Source organism: Gracilinanus agilis, chromosome 2 (assembly GCF_016433145.1).
Source record: "Gracilinanus agilis isolate LMUSP501 chromosome 2, AgileGrace, whole genome shotgun sequence".
In the NCBI taxonomy this organism is placed as follows: Eukaryota; Metazoa; Chordata; class Mammalia; order Didelphimorphia; family Didelphidae; genus Gracilinanus; species Gracilinanus agilis.
The window spans coordinates 160,213,284-160,231,870 of record NC_058131.1 but is presented as its reverse complement, the minus strand read 5'-3'; the positions used below and the strand labels follow the sequence as shown (position 1 = coordinate 160,231,870).

The window sequence follows — 18,587 nt, the reverse complement described above, 5'->3', positions numbered from 1 at the left end:
AGAAGGTAAGGGTTTAAAAAAGAAAAAAAAAGGATAGATCAATGCCAGACTTTCCAGATTTCCATTTTGACAAGGTTACAATACTGCCTCCTCAGCATATGTTTACCTATATTTTAACAAAGCACTTGGCAAAGTCTCTTGTGCTATTCTTGCAAACAAAATAGAGAAATGCAATTTAGACAATACTATAGTTAAGTTGGTTCAGAACTAGTTGAATGGTAGAATCCAAAGATTACTTATTAATGGCCCATTACCTTTTTAAAAATTTAATTCTATTAGAACTGTGGGAGTATAAACACAGAAGAAAAGCAACTGCTGATCACATGGGTCGATGGGGATATGATTGGGGATGTAGATTCTAAGCGATCACCATAATGCAAATATTAATAATATGGAAATAGGTCTTGATCAATGACACATGTAAAACTCAGTGGAATTGCGTATTGGTTATGGGAGGGGGTGGGAGGAGGGGAGGGAAAGAACATGAATCATGTAACCATGGAAAAATATTCTTAATTAATTAATTAAATGTTTTCAGATTTAAAATTTAATTCTATTTTCAGTTCCAATTTCTCTCCTATCCTCTTTCCCCTCCCTCACCCATTGAGAAGGCTAGAAAAACAATACCTTTAATAGTTCTTTGACAACTTGGAAGGAAATCTCTAGAGGAATACCCCCAAAGGTTTTGCACTTGGCCCTGTGTGCTACTTAATATTTTAATAAATTACTTAGATAAAGGCACAAATGGCATGCTTATCAAATTTGTAGGTGACAGAATGATAGAAGGAATAGCTAATATGTCTGTTGATTGTCATGGCTCAAAAAAAAGATCTCAACAAGCTAGAATGATAGGCTAAATCTAATAAGATGAAATTTAGCAAGTATATAATAATAATAATTGACATATAATGTTTTAATGTTTGCAAATTTTTTCACATGCATTATCTAATTTGAGCCTTGCAACAACCCTGTGAGATATTTAGGTTCAAGGATTCAACTTTACCAAGTACAAGGTGGGAGAGATATGACTCTGGCAGCCAAAAGAATGAATACTGTGTTAAACTACATTGAAAGAGGAATGAGGTCCAAAATTAGGAAGCAATAATCCCATGGTACTTTGTTATCAGTTCTGGGCATCATAGTTTAAGAAGAGCCTTGATATGTATGCCACAGTGTCTAGAAGAAGACAATCAGGAAATGAAGGGTCTCCAGAACATCTTATATGAGGAATGGTTGCAGGAACTAGGGATAAATAACCTGGAGACCATAAGATTAAAAAAAAAAAAAAAAAAGAGAAACACATGATATCTAGCTTCAAGCATTTAAAAGGACCACATTAATAAGAGAATAATTGATTTCAACTGTTTGACCCCAGGGAACACACTAGGATTAATGGTTAGAAATCCAAGAGAAACAGATTTAATCTTGACAGGTAGGACATTTTCTTAAAATTTAGAACTAGCCAAAATTGAAATGGGTTACCTCAGGAGGTAGTGAGTCCTCCATCACCAGAAATCTTCAAACCAAGGTATGTCAGGGATGTTATGTTGTAGACAGAATGTTTTTCAGGTATGAGATGGTCTACATATCCTCTAAGATTCCTTCCACAGATATTTGGAAGTCTGGAGGAGTGGCTAATTTAATGGGGGAAATGAGTTCCTTCTATGATTTGTTGAGTTGGAGATGTCAGTGAGGTCAAAATATCCAGCAAATGCCTGTCAATGTGGGACTGGACTTGTGGTAAGAAATTTGGGATGGACACTAAAACTTGGAAATCAGCTGTATAGAGATCAGTCAATACTCAGTCAAAAAAAAACACATTTATTAAGTACTTACTATGTAACAGGTTCTGTGTTAAGTGCTAGGGATACAGAAAAAGGGAAAAGACAGTCCTTGCCCTCAGCAAGCTCCCAAATTAGTGATTTGGATAATAATTGGCCCCATGGGAGTTGATATCAAGAGAGGGTAGGAAGAAAAATAAAAGGGCTTAAGACAATTCTAGGATAGTCAGGGAAAAGGGAAAGTTTAGGAGATGATAGGTTTTATTTTAAGCATAGAATCATAATGTCATAGATTTTGACCTGGAAGAGACCTTACAAACCAACCTCTCTCTCTCCATTTTGCCAATATGGAAACTGAGGCACAGAGAAATTAAGTGATTTTCCCAGGGTCATATTACTGTCTAGTTCAGGGTTTGAACCCAGATCCTTCTAATTTCAAATTCAGTGCTCTAGTTTGGGATATCAATGGAACTTCCAGGTGAATCCATCCAGAGGGCAGTTGGAGATTTGGAATTAGAGATTAGAACTTTCTTTCTTCTCTAGGGTCTACTTCTGATCCCCTGGATGTAGTTCTCCACTATGATCCAATAGCCTTCTCACCCTAGAAAATCACTCCACCCAGTCCTCAGGTCCTTACTTCTGATTGGGCAGTTCCTCCCAGAACTTCCATTTTAAGGGAAAGAGCCTTAGCTAGCTGTTTGTTCTTCCTTCATGCCTCTCTGAACTCTACCTCTAATTCTAGGAACTTCTTTTTCTACCATGTCTCCCTCCACCTCCACCCCCCCCATCTGGTTACTTCTCCATGCCTCACACATTTTTGGTTCTTTTTTATGTGTTATCTTCTCCTATAGATTAGAATATAAACTCCTTGAGGAAAGGAATTATTTTTATTTTTACTTATATTTGCATTCCTAGTGTCTGACCCTTATTGACATATACTTATTGACTTGGATATACTGATTTGGAGACTGTCTCTCATAGAAGAAATTACTGGAGTTATGGGAGTCGATGAATTGGCCACGTCCAACTAAAGAAGAGAAAAGAAGAGGACCAAGGACAAAGCCTTGGGGAGCAGCTGCTACTAAAAAAGACAAAAACAGTGAATAAATCTGTGAAGTAAACAGAAAGATCAGTTGGGGATGACAGTGTCACAGAAGAGTTTATTTAGGATGGAGAGGGAGGTCACAACATTTTTGTAGGCAATATGGAAGGAGACACTAGAGAGAAGAATATTGAAGATGAAAAGGTGGGGGGGGTGGTAAAAAATCAATGACACAAGCTCCTAGAGATAGTAGGTGATAAAAACAATGAGCTACCACATCCTCTGAAAATTTAAAGAGAGAGAGAGAGAAAGAGAAACAGAGACAGAAAGACAGAGAGAGGAGAGAGAGAAAGAAGATGGATTCAATCTTAGAAAGGTTTTGAGATTTAAAAAGAAGGGAACTCAGGGAGCTCACAATACATCACTTTGGTCTCTTCCGAGACCTTTCTCCATTTAGTCATTTCTTCTCTCTGCCTCTTACCTACAGACTCTTCTTTACTGGCTCCTTACCAAAGTCTATAAACAACCCCAGGTCTCCTCCATCTTTAAAAACAAGCAAAAATTTTCTATTGATCCTACTAGTTCCTAAAGCTAATGTCATAGATTCCTTTTCTTCTTTAACACAAAACTGTTGGAAGGCATAATCTACACTAACTGCTTCCATTTTGTCACTACCCCAACTCATACTTCAACCTCGTCCAATCCAGCCTTACACCCACCTAGAGAAACTTCTTTTTTCCAAATTCACCAGTGGATAAGATTGCCCAATCCAATGACCTTTTTTTTTTTTTTTTTTAAATTTTAAACCCTTAACTTCTGTGTATTGACTTATAGGTGGAAGATTGGTAAGTGTAGGCAATGGGGGTCAAGTGGCTTGCCCAGGGTCAGACAACTGGGAAGTGTCTGAGGCCGGATTTGAACCTAGAACCTCCCGTCTCTAGGCCTGGCTCTCAATCCACTGAGCTACCCAGCTGCCCCCTCAAATGACCTTTTCTTGAGACTTCTTCCTCAATGATCTTTCTATAGCATTTGAATAGGTTGAACCTCTTCCTAATTCTTTAACTTTTTTTGAATTCTGAGACATTTATCTCTCTTTGTTCTTTTCCTATCTGTCTATACCTTCGCTACTATCCCAGGTTCATCTTTCTCCTTCCCCTCACTAAGTGTAGGTATTCGACAAAACTGTCTTTGGCCCTCTCCTTCGTTAATATTCTCTTACTAGAACCTTAGACTCTCTCATCCAAACTATTGTAGCAGCCTCATCCTTAGTCCTTCTGCTTTTAGTCTCTTCACCCTCCAGTTCATCCTTCATACAACTGCCCAAGTAATTTTGTCAAAGAGCTAGAAAAAAAATCACACATCTACCCATGTCATTCCCTTGTTCAAAAATCTCTAATGACTACCTATTGCCTATATAATAAAAAGCAAAGGCAGGAGCAGCTAAGCTCAGTGGATCGAGAGCCAGGTCTATAGACAGGAGGTCTTAGGTTCAAATGTGACCTCAGATTTCTAAACAAGTCACAACCCCCAACTGCCTAGGCCTTACTATTCTTCTGCCTTGGAATCAATACTTAGTACTGATTCCAAGATGGGAGGTAAGGGTTTTTTTTTTTTTAAAGCCCTTACCTTCTGTCTAGGAATCAATACTGTGTATTGGCTCCAAGGCAGAAGATTGGTAAGGGCTAGGCAATGGGGGTCAAGTGACTTGCCCAGGGTCACACAGCTGGGAAGTGTCTGAGGTCAGATTTGAACCTAGGACCTCCTGTCTCTAGGCCTGGCTCTCAATCCACTGAGCTACCCAGCTGCCCCCAGGGAGGTAAGGGTTTAAAAAAAAAAAAAAAGCAAAGGCAATTGAAGGACATCCATAATCTGGCTCCACCTAGCTTTCTGACTGATAACTTTTAATAACATTTACCTTCTATTTTAGGTTCAGTTCTAAGACAGAAGAGTATCAAGGGCTAAGCATTCAGGAATAAGTGACATGCCCAAGGTCACACAGTTAGGAAGTAGCTGAGGTCACATTTGTACCCAGGTCCTCCCAACCCCAGACCTGGCACTCTATCTGGCCTTATTTCACATAATTCTCTTTCACATATTGTAACTTCAAGTCAAAGGGTTTCTTGACCTTGTCCTGCCTTCTCTCACCTCCATATAATCTCAAAAACTAACCTTCATGACTGGAAGGTCTCCCTGTTTCCTTCTACTTAGAGAGGCAGAGTGGTACAGTGGAAATACTGCTGAATTTGGAGTCAAAGAATCTGACTTCAAATTTTGATTCTGCTACTTATGACCATGGGATGGTGATTCACCTTCTCTGGGCCTCAGTTTTCTCAACTATAAAAAGAGGAGGTTAGACTAGATGGCCTAAAAAAGCCCTTCCACCTCTAACTCTCTGAGACTATGAACAGTTAGGTACTAGTCCTTCCTTGAAGCTTTTCCTCTTTCCTGGCTAAAAGCTATCTCTCCTTCCTCAAATTTCTTAGAGCATTTTGTAACACGAAGGAATGGAAATATATGAAATATTCAGCAAAAGAATTAAAAATGCCAGGCAACTATCCTACAAAATGGAGTATCTTCTTCAAAAAAATATAAAAACAGATATTTTATCCTTTGAGACAAATTTGTATTCATACGATAGCAATGAAGTCTAGACCTGTGATTTTTTGATAGAGGGAATTCCCAGGTGAAGAAATGCCTTCTACCAAATCAGGTCAACACCATCACTATAACTAATAGCCTCAGAGAGCGGCCGTAATACACAAAGAAGTTCTTGTCCACCCAAGGTCACACAGCTGTATGTGCCAGAAGCTGCTCGGAAGCCCAGGTGTCCCTCTGAATAGAGACTGTTACATTCACTGTATTCGGATCTCCAACACCTGATACAGTATATAGTAGGCTCTTAATTAATGTGTTGATTGATGGCTTTAAGGATAGCTCTGTAGCCACTATGACACACTACATCTCATTTATATCTAGACAAATATAGGTATACATGCACACATATATACATATGTTGTTGTCATTCAGTCATTTCAGTTGTGCCAACTCTTGGATTTTCTTGGCAAAGATACTGAACTGGTTTACTACTTCCTTCTCCAGTTCATTTTACAGATGAGGAAACTGAGGGGAACAGGATTAAGTGACTTGCTCAGGGTCACACAGCTAATGTCTGAGACCAAATTTGAAATCATGTATGTCAAGTGATGATTTTGGAACAATAATATATCTGTTAACTATTAGCATTTAAAACTGCCAACATGACCTGGATTGCTTAATGATAAACCAAACTAAGAACATTGAAGATATTTCTATTTCTGTTTATTTAAGGGCCACTTTTGCCTTTTTCTCATTCTAACTTGCATTATCTTCATTTGTACTTTTATATATTTTACTTATTAGACTCAGAGCTCTTGGAAAAAGATGTTTTGTTGGAGACAGCTAGATGCCTCAGTGGATTGAGATCCAGGCCTAGAGATAGGAGGTACTGGGTTCGAATTTGACCTCAAACACTTCCTAACTATGTGATCCTGGACAAGTCACTTGAACCCCATTGGCTAGCCCTTACTGCTCTTCTGCCTTGGTACCAATACCCAGTATTGATTCTACCATGGAAGGTAAGAGTTTAAAAAAAATGTTTTGCAAACTGGAACTTGGAAGCATGAGAAAAACTTACATCAGTGGTTCCCAAACTTTTTTGGCCTACTGCCCGCTTTCCAGAAAAAATATTACTTAGCCCCCTGGAAATTAATTTTTTAAAATTTTAATAGCAATTAATAGGAAAGATAAATGCACCTGTGGTCATCACCACTTCCCTGAATCGCTGCAGCACCCACCAGGGGGCGGTAGCACCCACTTTGAGAATCACTGACTTACATGAACCAACATAAGGGGAGAAAAGCAAAAGCAAGAAAATACGGGGAAGCTGGGTGGCTCAGAGGATTGGGAGCCAAACCTAGAGAGTTCTAGGTTCTAATCCACCCTCAGACACTTCCTAGCTATGTGACCCTGGACAAGTCACTTAACCCCTATTGCCTAGCCCTTACTGCCTTTCTGACTTAGAACCAATACATAATTAGTTCTAAGGCAGAAAGTAAGAGGTTTTTTTTTAAAAGCAAGAAAACAATAGTTCACAAAAACTATAACAATGTTAATGGAGAATACAAAAAAAAATGAAATATTATGTGATTATAATAACCACCAAGCTTGCCCTTGAAGAAGAGATGAGATTTCTCTCCCTTCTTTGTAGAAGTAAAGGGTTATGTGTGTAAAACAGAGCATATATTATTAGACTGACTTGTTGTTGATTAGTTTTGCTGAAAAAAAATTTTAATCCTTTTCTTTTTTTTCACTTTTTTACAAAGGATGGCTCCATGGGTAGAAGAGGGAAAGGGAATGTCTAGAAAAGAAGGTGACAGGAGCAACTAGGTGACTCAGTGGTTAAAGAGTCAGGCCTGGAGAAGGGAGGTCTTGGTTGAAATCTGGCTTCAGACATGTCCTAGCTCTGTGACCCCAGGCAAGTCACTTAACCCCAGTTGCCTACTCCTCACTGCTCTTCTGCCTTGGAATTGATACTTAATATTGATTCTAAGACGGAAGGTTAAAAAAAGTTTTTTTAATGAAAGGGAGTGAACAGTAACATAAAAAACAAAAAAAAATGTCCATTTTAGAAGTTTAAAAATAAAATGTTTTGTGTTTTTAATCCATATATCTCATACACAGCACTTAGCATGGCTTTCTGACCATCATAGGTGCCAAGAAAAATGTTAAATAAGTGAATTGATTCATTTTTAATACATTTATCAACTTAACCACTAATAATATATTCTATTTTTTAGGGTATTCACATTGTCCTATGCGACATACAAAACTATATAAGACACAGAAGTTTAACTTGATACATAATAGGCTGTTTGTAGCCAATCTGCAAGACTGTGTATCTGTTCTACAATGACCCAAACTTTGTACCAAGTTTTATTAAAGAGGGGTACCAATAAACCATCAAGAGGGCACAAAGCCAGAACATATTGATGGGATGTAGCATTAGGGCATAGCACCAGAGTAAAACGCCATGATACAACATGTAGGGAAACCATTGAGGTTTGTTCACTGGCAGGCATGCTAAACAAAGATCTGAGAGATATTGCTGCTGGCAAGTATATGGCATGAGTTTAGAACTAAAATACCCTAGACTTCACTTAATATTTTTGTTCTAGGTCCCAGGTTCAATTCCTTTCCAACCAGGAAGATGGTAGTAGACTATTGAGAGCATTTCCATGTCAACTTCACACATCTAGAGTTGTTCTTAAAATTGATTTCGTTGGGTGGGGCCCCTGAAATGAGCTAAAGGGATTCTGATCACTGGGATTCACCAAGAATTAAAAGAAATTTTCCAACTTTATGTACCAAGCACCTTTGATGAAAGCAGCAGAGAAGATAAAAGATAATCTTGAACTGAATCTGTTGGATTTTTCTGACTGTTGATATGGATACCATTATTATGACCAATGGCTATACAGAATAAAAGAACTTTAATGCTCCCTGCCCAAGAAGAGGCCCAGTATTCTTCCCAACCACCACCACCACCCAACCTCAAACCCAGATCAAGGAAGCAATCAACAAATATTTATTAAGTGCTCGTTATGTTCCATACACTGTGAGAGATAAACAAGAAAAAGCAAAAAACAGTCAGTGCCTACAAGGAGCTTACCTACTAATGATGGAAGAGAGAGAGAGAGAGAGAGAGAGAGAGAGAGAGAGAGAGAGAGAGAGAGAGAGAGAGAGAGAGAGAGAGAAGAGATGTAAATTTGGAATTCAAATTCTGACTCTTTCACTTGTTTCCTACACGACCTAGGGAGATTCACTNGAGAGAGAGAGAGAGAGAGAGAGAGAGAAAAGATCTAAATTTGGAATTCAAATTCTGACTCTTTCACTTGTTTCCTATACGACCTAGGGAGATTCACTTATCATCTCTGGGCCTTAGTTCCCCCTCAACCATAAAAAGAAGTTGGATTAGATGACCTCAAAGCTGCCTTCTAGTTTTAAATCTATGATCCTGGAACATCAGGATACAGCACCAAGATTCAGCACCAGGATCAGTTATGAGGTGACAGTCCTGGGACTCAGCCCTAGGGCAAGGTGCCAAATTTCAACAATGGGACACAGTGCCAGAAGGCAGCACTGGAACACAGCAACAGGATACAGAGCCAGAACCAGAAGCCAGGGCACAGCACTGACACAGTGCCAAGTCACAGATCTGGGACATTATACTAGGAAACAGCACCAGGATAAAACACCAGAAAACAGTAGAAGGACACAGCAGCAAGACTACAAATAAAAATACACTTCCAAAACAGAGCACTGAGACAAAGTATTTTCAAGTTTGCAAAGCACTTTACTAGTGTCATTTTATTTGGTAGATGCTATTATTATCCCCATTTCACAGATGAGTTAAGGGGCTCATTCAGAATCATACCACTAGTAAGTATTGGGAGGCAGGATTTGACTCCAAAGTCCCTTCCTCTATCCATTGCACCACTTGGCCAGAGTACAATATAAGAAGGCAGCAACAGGGTTTCAGGGTTCAGTACTAGGACAATGCAGCAAAGTACAGGTTTAGGACACCAAAGGCAGAGTTACTAACCAGCACAGGAGAGCATGGTACAAGTATTCCATAAAAATGGTGTCCTGTTGTCCCCTTATTCTAGTCTATTCTCCCAGTTTCCCCACCCTACTATCCTCTACCAACATTTATTCCCCAAATTTCCATACCCTCCATTTGAAATGGAAAGAAAAAGAAAACCTGGACATGGAGAGGGAGAACATAAGTTAGTTAAAAAATAAAACAAGACAAAGACAAAAAACAGAAGTTCTGGATCTTCAGAACAGGATTTGGAGATAGGCAATGAGGTGAGAAAAGGCAAGCAACAGCTTGGAGGCAGAGTCCCCAGGCCTTTAGATCTGGTTTTATGGATCTGCAATAGCTAACTCCTGAATGCAAGTTGCCAGAGTTTTGATGGTCGCTTTTTCCTGGACCAAATCCCCAAGCAGCTATTGAGACCCTGCAAGCTTCTACCATGATCCAACACTGGCCCCTTCTGGACTTAGGTGGGACTACCACCTGGTCGGCTGTCCAGTGGAAATCCCTAGGATAACATTTTCAACTGGAATCCAGAAGAAAGAAGTCAGAATAAAAAGAGTCCTATGCTTGGGGTGGAAGGAAAGGACCTGGCATAGCAGCAGCTCACCTGCTTCCTATCACTCAATCAAGTATTTAATCAAGTATTAATTAAGTGATTACCAGGTGTCAGATAAATACTTAATTCATTGCTTACTAAGTACCAGTTTGGGGCAGCTAGGTATCACAGTGGGTAGAGTGCCAGGCCCAAAGTCTAGAAGATTCATCTTCCTGAGTTCAAATCTGGCCTCAGATACTTACCAGCTGTGTAACCTTGGGCAAGTCAATTAATCATGTTTGCCTCAGTTTCCTCATCTGTTGAATTAGCTGGAGAAGGAAATGGCAAACCACTCCAGTATCTTTGCTTAAGAAAACTCCAAAGGGGGACACAAAGAGTCGAACACAACTAAAAAAATAACAACAACATAAAGGTGCCAAATATTAGAGACATAAAGAAAAAAGTCAAAATAATCCCTATCTTCAAGAAAATTAGATTCCAGTGGAAGAGATAATGTGTACATAAATAGATATATACAAGATACCTAAGAGAAAAGGTTCATAAGCTTCACCAGACTGCCAAAAGGTTTCATGACATAAAAAAGGGTTAAAAACCTCTTCACTACACATTTTGCCTAAAGCCAACTCTGATTTTAGCAAGGTAACAAGAACACTTAGATTCGAGGAAGTCTTAAATCATTGAGGAAGACTTAAGGAGTCAAAAGATCAAAGATCTAGAGCTGGAAGGCACATGAGAAGCCATCTACCCTAACCATCTCATTTTGCATTTGAGAAAACTGAGGCCCAAAAAGGTTAAATGACTTGACCAAGGTCACACAGGAAGTAGGATCAAAGACAGAATTCAAACTCAGGTCTTCTGATGCCAAAGTCAGTATGGCATTTACCATAATGCCTATCCTAGGGAGAACGTTGGTGGGAAAAAGACTTCTCAGCAGAAAATACTTCCCTTGACAAGACCACACCCCTTACCTTCCCCACAGTACTCATGCCACACATAGACATCTCAGAAATGGGTTTTAATACCAGAGAATTGTCCAAGAATCACAGAAACTATAGCCATCTTCCTCAGCATCAAGGAAGGGTTTGCCTGTGAGACTTCTACAATGCTGGAGGGTCCCCTTAGCTCACAGGAAGTGGGTACAAACTTAGAGATAAGGGAAGAAAGAGTTCTGCTTCAGGGTAACCCTTCCTATAGGGGAGGAAAGGGAAAGAGGAAGAGGAGGAGGAGGAGGAGGAGGAGGGTTATTAGGTGTGGCTCTTTTCATCCTTCTTGCTTCAGGATACTGACTCATCCTGCAAACATTGCATAGAAAGAGCCTAAAGAGGAATTTTCTCTACTCCTAAAATGGTAGGAGGATCATTGTGAGGCTGAGAGGAGCCATTAGAGAAGGCTGGGAGAGAAAGATCTAATTCAAACCCTTCTTTCCCCCTTTCCCATCCCCTCAAGGATCAAGGTCCATGACCATCCTGAAAGCTGGACTCACTGAATTTTCCATCTTTGCCATCACTTTGACCCCCTTTTGAGGACCACATTGTCATATTCAGCTCCCTCAGACCAGCCAGACAGAGTAGCCCCCAAGAAGTCCCCAAGGCCACCTTTGTAGGGTCTCCTGTGATCATCATCAGCTTTGGCCTGTGTCCTCCAGGCCTCCCCCTGGGGCTCCTGGGGGCTGTCATACAGGGATAAGGCAGCCACTCCCTCTGGTTCATCATAGATGTGATCGGGGTGATGCAGGAGCTGCTCCTCAATGCAGTCATAGAGTGGGTCCACTCTGGGCTTCGGAGGGGTGGGCAGTACTTCCCTCGGGCTATTCCCCAATAGGGACCTAGCCACTGAATCAAAGGGTACAGCATACTCACCCTCTGGGGCTCTGGAATATCGGGAAGGAGGAATGGTTGGGGATGGTGGGGGGAGGGAGTCATGAGGCCTGGAATATGGGCTTTCAAGTACTGGTAAGGATGATGATACTACAGTTGGTTGAGCAGAGGTTCCAGAAGAGGCAGAGTTCTTCTGGGCAGAAATTGCATCCTCCAGAGCCAGAAAGATCTCATTGCCCTTACGAGTTTCAAACTCGAAGTTCCCTTCCCCTGAGGCACATCGACGGCCAGCCTCAAAGGAAAACGTGACCTAAGGGTTGGGGTAAGAGCAAGAAGACTGTTATTAACCTGACTCTCTAATGTCCCATTTCTCATATTCCTTTAGGAATTTGTCTCCCTTTTGGTTTGCATGCCCAGAGCAGTAAGTAGAGTAAATTGAAGGAGGCATTTTTCCAGATTGGGGGTGAAAATAGAAACAACAGAGTTTAGAATCTCATTAGCTAAAATAAAAGAGTTCATTAAAAAAGAAGCCTGTCAAGAGCTCCTGCCCTCATCTGCTTTTCAACCAGGCCTACAATGGCCTCACACAAGAGTCTGAGGTCTCTGTCTTCCCTATACCAGGCAGTGTCCTGGACCCATCCTTAACTGAAGATTCTGCTTGCCCCAAGTGGTTTGTAGTGGTTGCCCCTCTACAAAAATTACCAGTTACCCCTCTGTCTATGACCCTAGAATTTATGTTATCTTCTCTGGCCACCCTTTCTTTTCTGTTATCCAAAGACTTCCTTATTTCCAGTTTCTCTCTCTCTCTCTCTCTCTCTCTCTCTCTCTCTCTCTCTCTCTCTCTCTCTCTCATTTCCATCTTAGAATCAATACTGTGTAGTGGTTCCAATACAGAAAAGCAGCAAGGGCTAGACCAGGGGTCAGCAACGTTTGGCCCTTTCTGCAGGAGCCATAAAGTTAATTTTTTTTCAGGCGCTGTTACAGGAGCCGCACTGTGAGCACTGTACAGCTCTCGTGAAATAACATTTTTTAAAATGTGGGGTTTATGGCTTTCACAGCCAAAAAGCCGTGGGCTAGACAATGAGAGTTAAGTGACTTGAACCAGGGTCATACAACTAGGAAATATCTGAAGTTAAATCTGAACCCAGGACCTCCCATTTCTGGGCCTGGGTCTCAATTCATTGAGCCACCTAGCTGTCCCTCTTTCCAATTAGCTTTCTCTTCTCTACCAGTCCTAACTTTTTCCCTGTCCTTCCTATCATTTTCTCTTCTTCATCCTCTCCTAGTTTCTTTGCTCTAGATCTGCCACTTCATTCTCATTCTGCTATTTTCACTCCCCTGCCTCATTTCCTGTCTCTTTATTTCCCTCCTTTTTTACCCTCCCCATCATATTCTGACTTTCACCATATCATCCTTTTCTCTCCCATTTCTCTAATCTTCCTTTTCCTCATATTTTCCCTAATCCTCAATAGCCATGTCCCCCACCCTCAACACTTTCTCAACACGCCCCATCTCCCTTCAGAGAGAGAGAGAGAGAGAGAGAGAGAGAGAGAGAGAGAGAGAGAGAGAGTCTTCTTTTACCTTATCTCTCCCAAATCGTCGAAGAAATCTATAGGGCCAGGTAAACAATATAGTTCCTGGTTCAGAGCCACCCCAAAGTTCGAGGGCACTCTCTCCTGCCCGAAGTTTATAAGACCCCTGAAGTTGGCACCGTTCACTTGCTTCTGTAGGTCTCACAGTCACAACAAAATCCTTCTTTGGGGTCACTGTCAAGGGGAAAGAGGCCATTGTGGGAATGCTGCCAAGTTATACTAATCATGCATAGCCCCAGAGAAGAGATATGACAGCAGGGAGAGGAGAGGGGCTATAGGCGTGGAAAACCACATATGTCAGATTTGGCTCATGTGTTGGCTTGTTTTGCTGAATCATTTTTGGTTTGTTTTTCTCTTCTTTTATTCTGGTTATAAGGGATAAGTCTCTGGGAAGAGGAGAAATATACTGGGAAATGCAGATGATACAAAAACAAAAGATAGCAATAAAATTTCCTACAGATAAAAGTGATCTAAAAACAAATGACATTAAAATTTTTTACAAAAAAAAAAAAGAGACTATTTGGGACAAACTGGCCTTAGTCACCTCTGCTCTTTGTTGGCACAAAAAGTCCTCAGAGCAATGTCCTTCCCCCAACTATCTTGAAAAAAGAATCTTTCAGAATGATTCTATACTCCCCAAATCTTCCAGAAAAGAGAGTCCCTCTTTTCAACCTGACACATCCACCCCAGCAGGCATCAAGCCCTAGTCACATCCACCCCAGGCTTGAAGCCCACATCCTTCCTGCAGCTGCTGCTGCTGCTACAACCCCCAGTGGTTTTAAAGTCTTCCAGCTCTCATCCATGAGGGCCTACCTGCAAGTGAAACCTTTGTCCTAGTCTCTAGGTGGGAGAGGAGTCTTCACTCTGACCTTTTCCCCTACTTTCAGCTGCCCTCATTTACTGGATGAGAAAGGATATGTGGAATGTGGGGAGAGGGGGAAAGGAAGAGGGCTTTGTCTGCCATTTAATACTTCAGGGGGTAGGAACAATAAAAAAAATCAAAAAAATAAAGTTTTCAGAATGACCATGCCACCCTCACCTGGTCATCTTGGCAGTCCCATTGCCCTAGAACTAGCAGAACCAGGTAGGAAGGGAAGGGACTGGGTCAAGATAAAGGGACTGTACCTTGGACTGATATTCTGTCCATGCCTCTGGTCCCCACCCCCACCCCCTCCTCTGGACCACACCCGGATATGATGGTGAACTAAAGATAAAGGGGAGGGGGGTGGCTGGAGAGGCCAAGAAGAGGGCCAAGAGAGAACCACAAGCAGGAAGCAAGTGGGCCATGGATGGGGCCCCACCCCCCCCCCTCGCCCCAGTCCTTTGACCCTTGCAGCACATACACTCACTCACTGAGCATTCTAGCCCTCAGGACTACAATCCAGAGGAAATCTGGCCAGCTCTCTCTCACCTGAGGGTGTAGAGCTATACAAGACATTCTCTTCCATGCATGGTAAGTCATGCTGCTTTGAAGTGGAGTCTTCCTGCCCTATTGGCTCCCTCCGTTCTATTCTCTGCAACTGGAGAAAAGGGGCAAAAATCCACCAGAGTCACTTCAGCCTAGACTCAATTCCCCAAATAACCCCAATTTCTCCCACCTGTGTTCAGGAAGCTCCTGTAAGACCCATTTCTCCACCCTCAAACCTACCTATCTCTACACAAGTTGCCCCTCTAATCTCTTAAGACAGTTTCCAATTTAACCTACTAGCTCCCAAGGTACCCTAGTCCCAATGTTCCTGGTGGGGCTATCTAGCAATCCCCTTCCTGGAGCTCCTGTCCCAACTTTTTCCACCCAGGATCCAACCTCTAAGCTCCTCACCGGAAAAGCCAGGTGGCAAATGGCTTGGAGCCAGTCACCGCGCTCAAGGGTCGGGGCGGCTAGAAGGCATAAGCGCTCGGTGGTCTCCAACAGGAAGGGGCTGGTGTCCTTGGGGCTGCCAGCCTCCCCTCCAGCCTCAGCTGCCCGCAAACAGTCACTGAGGCGGATGACTCGTCGGGCAGCCTCCCCCCGACGGGGTTTCTCAGGGCCCTCCTGAAGCTCCAGCCGGGCTAAGGAACAACTGGACTCTCCATACAGTACAGCCCAGAATCGCCGCCACTTCTGAGGTCAGGGTGAAACAAAGATAGAGAGGCGGTGTGGCACACCAGGACAGACAGCCACTGACTGGGGAAAGATGAACCATGGAAGCAGGCCAGAGGCAGTGGCACTATGACTAAGGCTAAAGGGCAATTTTTAAAAAGAGAGGGAGAGGTAGGAGAACCCCAGGACATCCACTGCAGCCACCGCCACCACCACCATGACCAATTAAATAAACAGAATAACAGAGATTGTGAGAATTAGACACATATAGAAATTAGCTGATTGAGACCAAGACCAACCAAGAAAGGCTAAGCCAGTCTGAGAAAGATTGCCCAGAATGGAGGGAGGCAGCCAAACGGAAAAATGTTCAGACACAAATTTTTAAAAAACCCACACAGACAATGGCTCAGAGACAGAGAGATACCAGAACAAAGGCCAAGAAATCAGATCAAGCGAGCATCATTCTGGTCCCAAACTCCAGAAAAGAGATGAGGAAAACAGAGCCTAAAGTTAAACACTCCAGTCCTGGGTAGGATCTAGGTTCAGAAAACTCCCCTCTATTCGCCCAGGGACTTTTTCTGCCTTCTTTCTTCAGTATAATCTTTGAGAAAGTTGCTTCTGGGAATCCATAGGAATGTCAAGCAGAAACTTCTTCTTTCCCAGGAGTTTGAAAATAAGAAAGATCTGAAGACCTAAATTGCCCCCAAACAATGTTATTTGGGTTTCTGAGAGAAAAGCTACCCCCAAACTCTATTATCCCTGAAGCTGCCACCAAGAAGGAACCATCAAGAAAATAAGGGATCCTTGAATCTGCCCCCTTTGTTACCACTAGGACTGTAGGCACTCTTACACCCCAAAAAAGAGAACAAACTCAGACAGAGGACTTGGAAGAAGAGGAGGGCCATCTTTCTAGAAACATCAGCCTGGAAGCTGAGCCCTATTTTCAGACTGTACCCAGGATCGATCCCTAGGATGTCCATGGAGGGTGAAGCTAGCCCAGGGAGGCTCCTAGAAGCTCCTCTGTAGCAGTCTTCTGCACAGAACGCTCCCGGACTTTTTCTTACCTTCCCAAAAGTCTGCTGTTGTTGAAAGTACAGGAAACCTTGCTTTATTATCACCTCCCCCATCTCTGAAGCATGGCGGTGTCCCTGCCTGCTGCTCAGTCCTTTTAGTGCAATCCTGTCTCGCCTCTCCTTCTGGTTCCCCTTCTGCTGTTGAATTTGTTTCCTCTATGCCTGGAGTCCCCGGCCCTTCACTGTTCTATCTTGATGACGACAGGCCGTGTGGTATTTTCGATGACTTGGGTTTCACACTTAAGCTTCCTGTATTCTCAGTGTAGAAGAAAAAGAACATGAAAGAAGATTCAGCTGTACATACATCATGTGGGTCACTGACACAGACACCAAGAGACTCAACCCTACACAGAAACCATACAAGTACAGGGTAGCTCGCTTGTAGAAACAAATGGACCCTGAAGCTAATTTCACCAAGGAAAGTGGCCCAACTAAAACCATAGAATGTTGACCTGGAAGGAAACTAAGAGAATCTCTCTCGTCATTCTGCAGAGGAAGGAACTGAAGCCTAAAAATAACTTGCCTGAAGTTAAATAACAGTCTTCGAATCATAGAAAGGTCCTTTGAGACCATTTAGCCCAATTTATCAATGAGGAAACTGAGTCAGAGACATGTTACTTCTGTCACAAGGGACAGTTAGGTATTGACTTTAGTTGTTGCTATTCAGTTGTTTTCAGTCGTATCTGACTTTTCTTGACCCCATTTGAGTTTTCTTGGCAAAGATACTAGAGTGGTTGACCATTTTCTTCTCCCACTCATTTTACAGATGAGGAAACTGAGGCAAACAGGGTTAAGTGACTTGCCTAGGGACAAAGAGTTAGTAAATGTCTAAGGCTACATTTGAACTCAGAACGATGACTCTTCCTGACTCCAGGCCCAGCACTCTATCTACTATGCAACCTAGCTGCCTCTTGAATCCAGAACTACCCACAAATACACACAAAGGCCCACCTACACAGATACTACCTTTCCATATAGAAATACAGTTATTGGGAGCAGCAGGTTGGCTCAGTGGATTGAGAGCCAGGCCTAAAGACAGGAGGTCTTTGGTTCAAATCTGGCCTCAGACACTTCCTAGCTGGGTGACCCTGGACAAGTCACTTGACCCCCATTGCCTAGCCCTTAACCACTCTTCTGCCTTAGAGCCAATACACAGTATTGATTCTAAGATGGAAGGTAAGGGTTTAAAAAAAAATTGAGTTATCAAGTTTAGGTGTTTTAAAGTTATTTCCTGGACATCTCCTACCCAGTACAAGAATATATGAATATATAAAACCCAATTGGGTTTATATAAAATAAATATGTTATATATGCTTATTTATATATTTAAATATTAGGAAAATACATACACATTCCTATAGAAATAGACATTCACACTGAACACCTGTGGAAGGGACTCACCTCTTCATTCTCTTCTTAGCACTGATTAACTACTTCTTAACCAGTAGAAATTTCCTTAGGGAAATATCTATGCCAAGGAAAATCCCTTCTATAAACTACCTACAGGGCAGCTGGGTGGTGCAGATAAGAGTTCTGGATCTGGAGTCACCAAATCAAGACTCAGACTCTTATTAGTTCTATGACCCTGGGCAAGTCACTGAACCTTGTTTGCCTCAGTGGACCTGAGCAGTAAAATGCTACCTGAGGTTTGAGTGGGGAAAGGCTGGAAAAAGTGAGGATCATGGATATAAAACTGGATGCGGAAGAAGGGAAAGAGAAAGTCAGTGGTAGTTGAAGTTATGGTTCTTTCCAGAACATTTTATAAGCTCCCACCTTCCTGAACAGAACTCAGATTCTATCCAGAGATTTAAGGTAGTTTAGGAAAATCCAAGCTCCCTGGAAATATCCAAACTGAGACCCAAGTAGCTTTGGGGGAAGAACCTGCACATGATGTGGAAATCTGAGAAAGAGCTAAAAGCTGCAGGTTATTCTGGCACAAGAGATGATAGTCTTCAGAAGGAGAAGGGACTTTAGATATATCATCTAGTCCAACCTTTTCATATTCCAAG

The 18,587-nt window shown here is 42.1% G+C and overlaps 1 protein-coding gene across 2 annotated transcripts; it reads right to left on the bottom strand.

The window, feature by feature from the left end:
• Positions 1–11,519: 11,519 nt before the first annotated feature.
• DOK2 (docking protein 2) lies at positions 11,520–16,632 on the bottom strand. 2 transcript variants are annotated; one of them, XM_044660822.1, is made up of 5 exons: positions 16,570–16,632; positions 15,245–15,526; positions 14,837–14,945; positions 13,415–13,599; positions 11,520–12,143 (listed from the first exon to the last, which is right to left on the bottom strand). In XM_044660822.1, the coding sequence occupies exons 1-5, from the start codon at positions 16,630–16,632 to the stop codon at positions 11,520–11,522; spliced, it is 1,263 nt and encodes a 420-aa protein (XP_044516757.1). The 2 variants fall into 2 exon arrangements, with proteins under 2 accessions (XP_044516757.1, XP_044516758.1); XM_044660823.1 differs by having other exon boundaries at positions 14,837–14,939.
• Between the last annotated feature and the right edge of the window lie 1,955 nt (positions 16,633–18,587).

Bases quoted from the DNA above. Each gene is read 5' to 3' on its own strand.
- DOK2 (XM_044660822.1), bottom strand. From the start codon at position 16,632: ATGGGGGAGGTGATAATAAAGCAAGGTTTCCTGTACTTTCAACAACAG. The intron at 15,527-16,569 runs GTAAGAAAAAGT...CCCTGACCTCAG, and splicing joins AACAGCAGACTTTTGGGAAG to AAGTGGCGGCGATTCTGGGC. The intron at 13,600-14,836 runs GTGAGAGAGAGC...TCCCCTTGACAG, and splicing joins GTATAGCTCTACACCCTCAG to TGACCCCAAAGAAGGATTTT.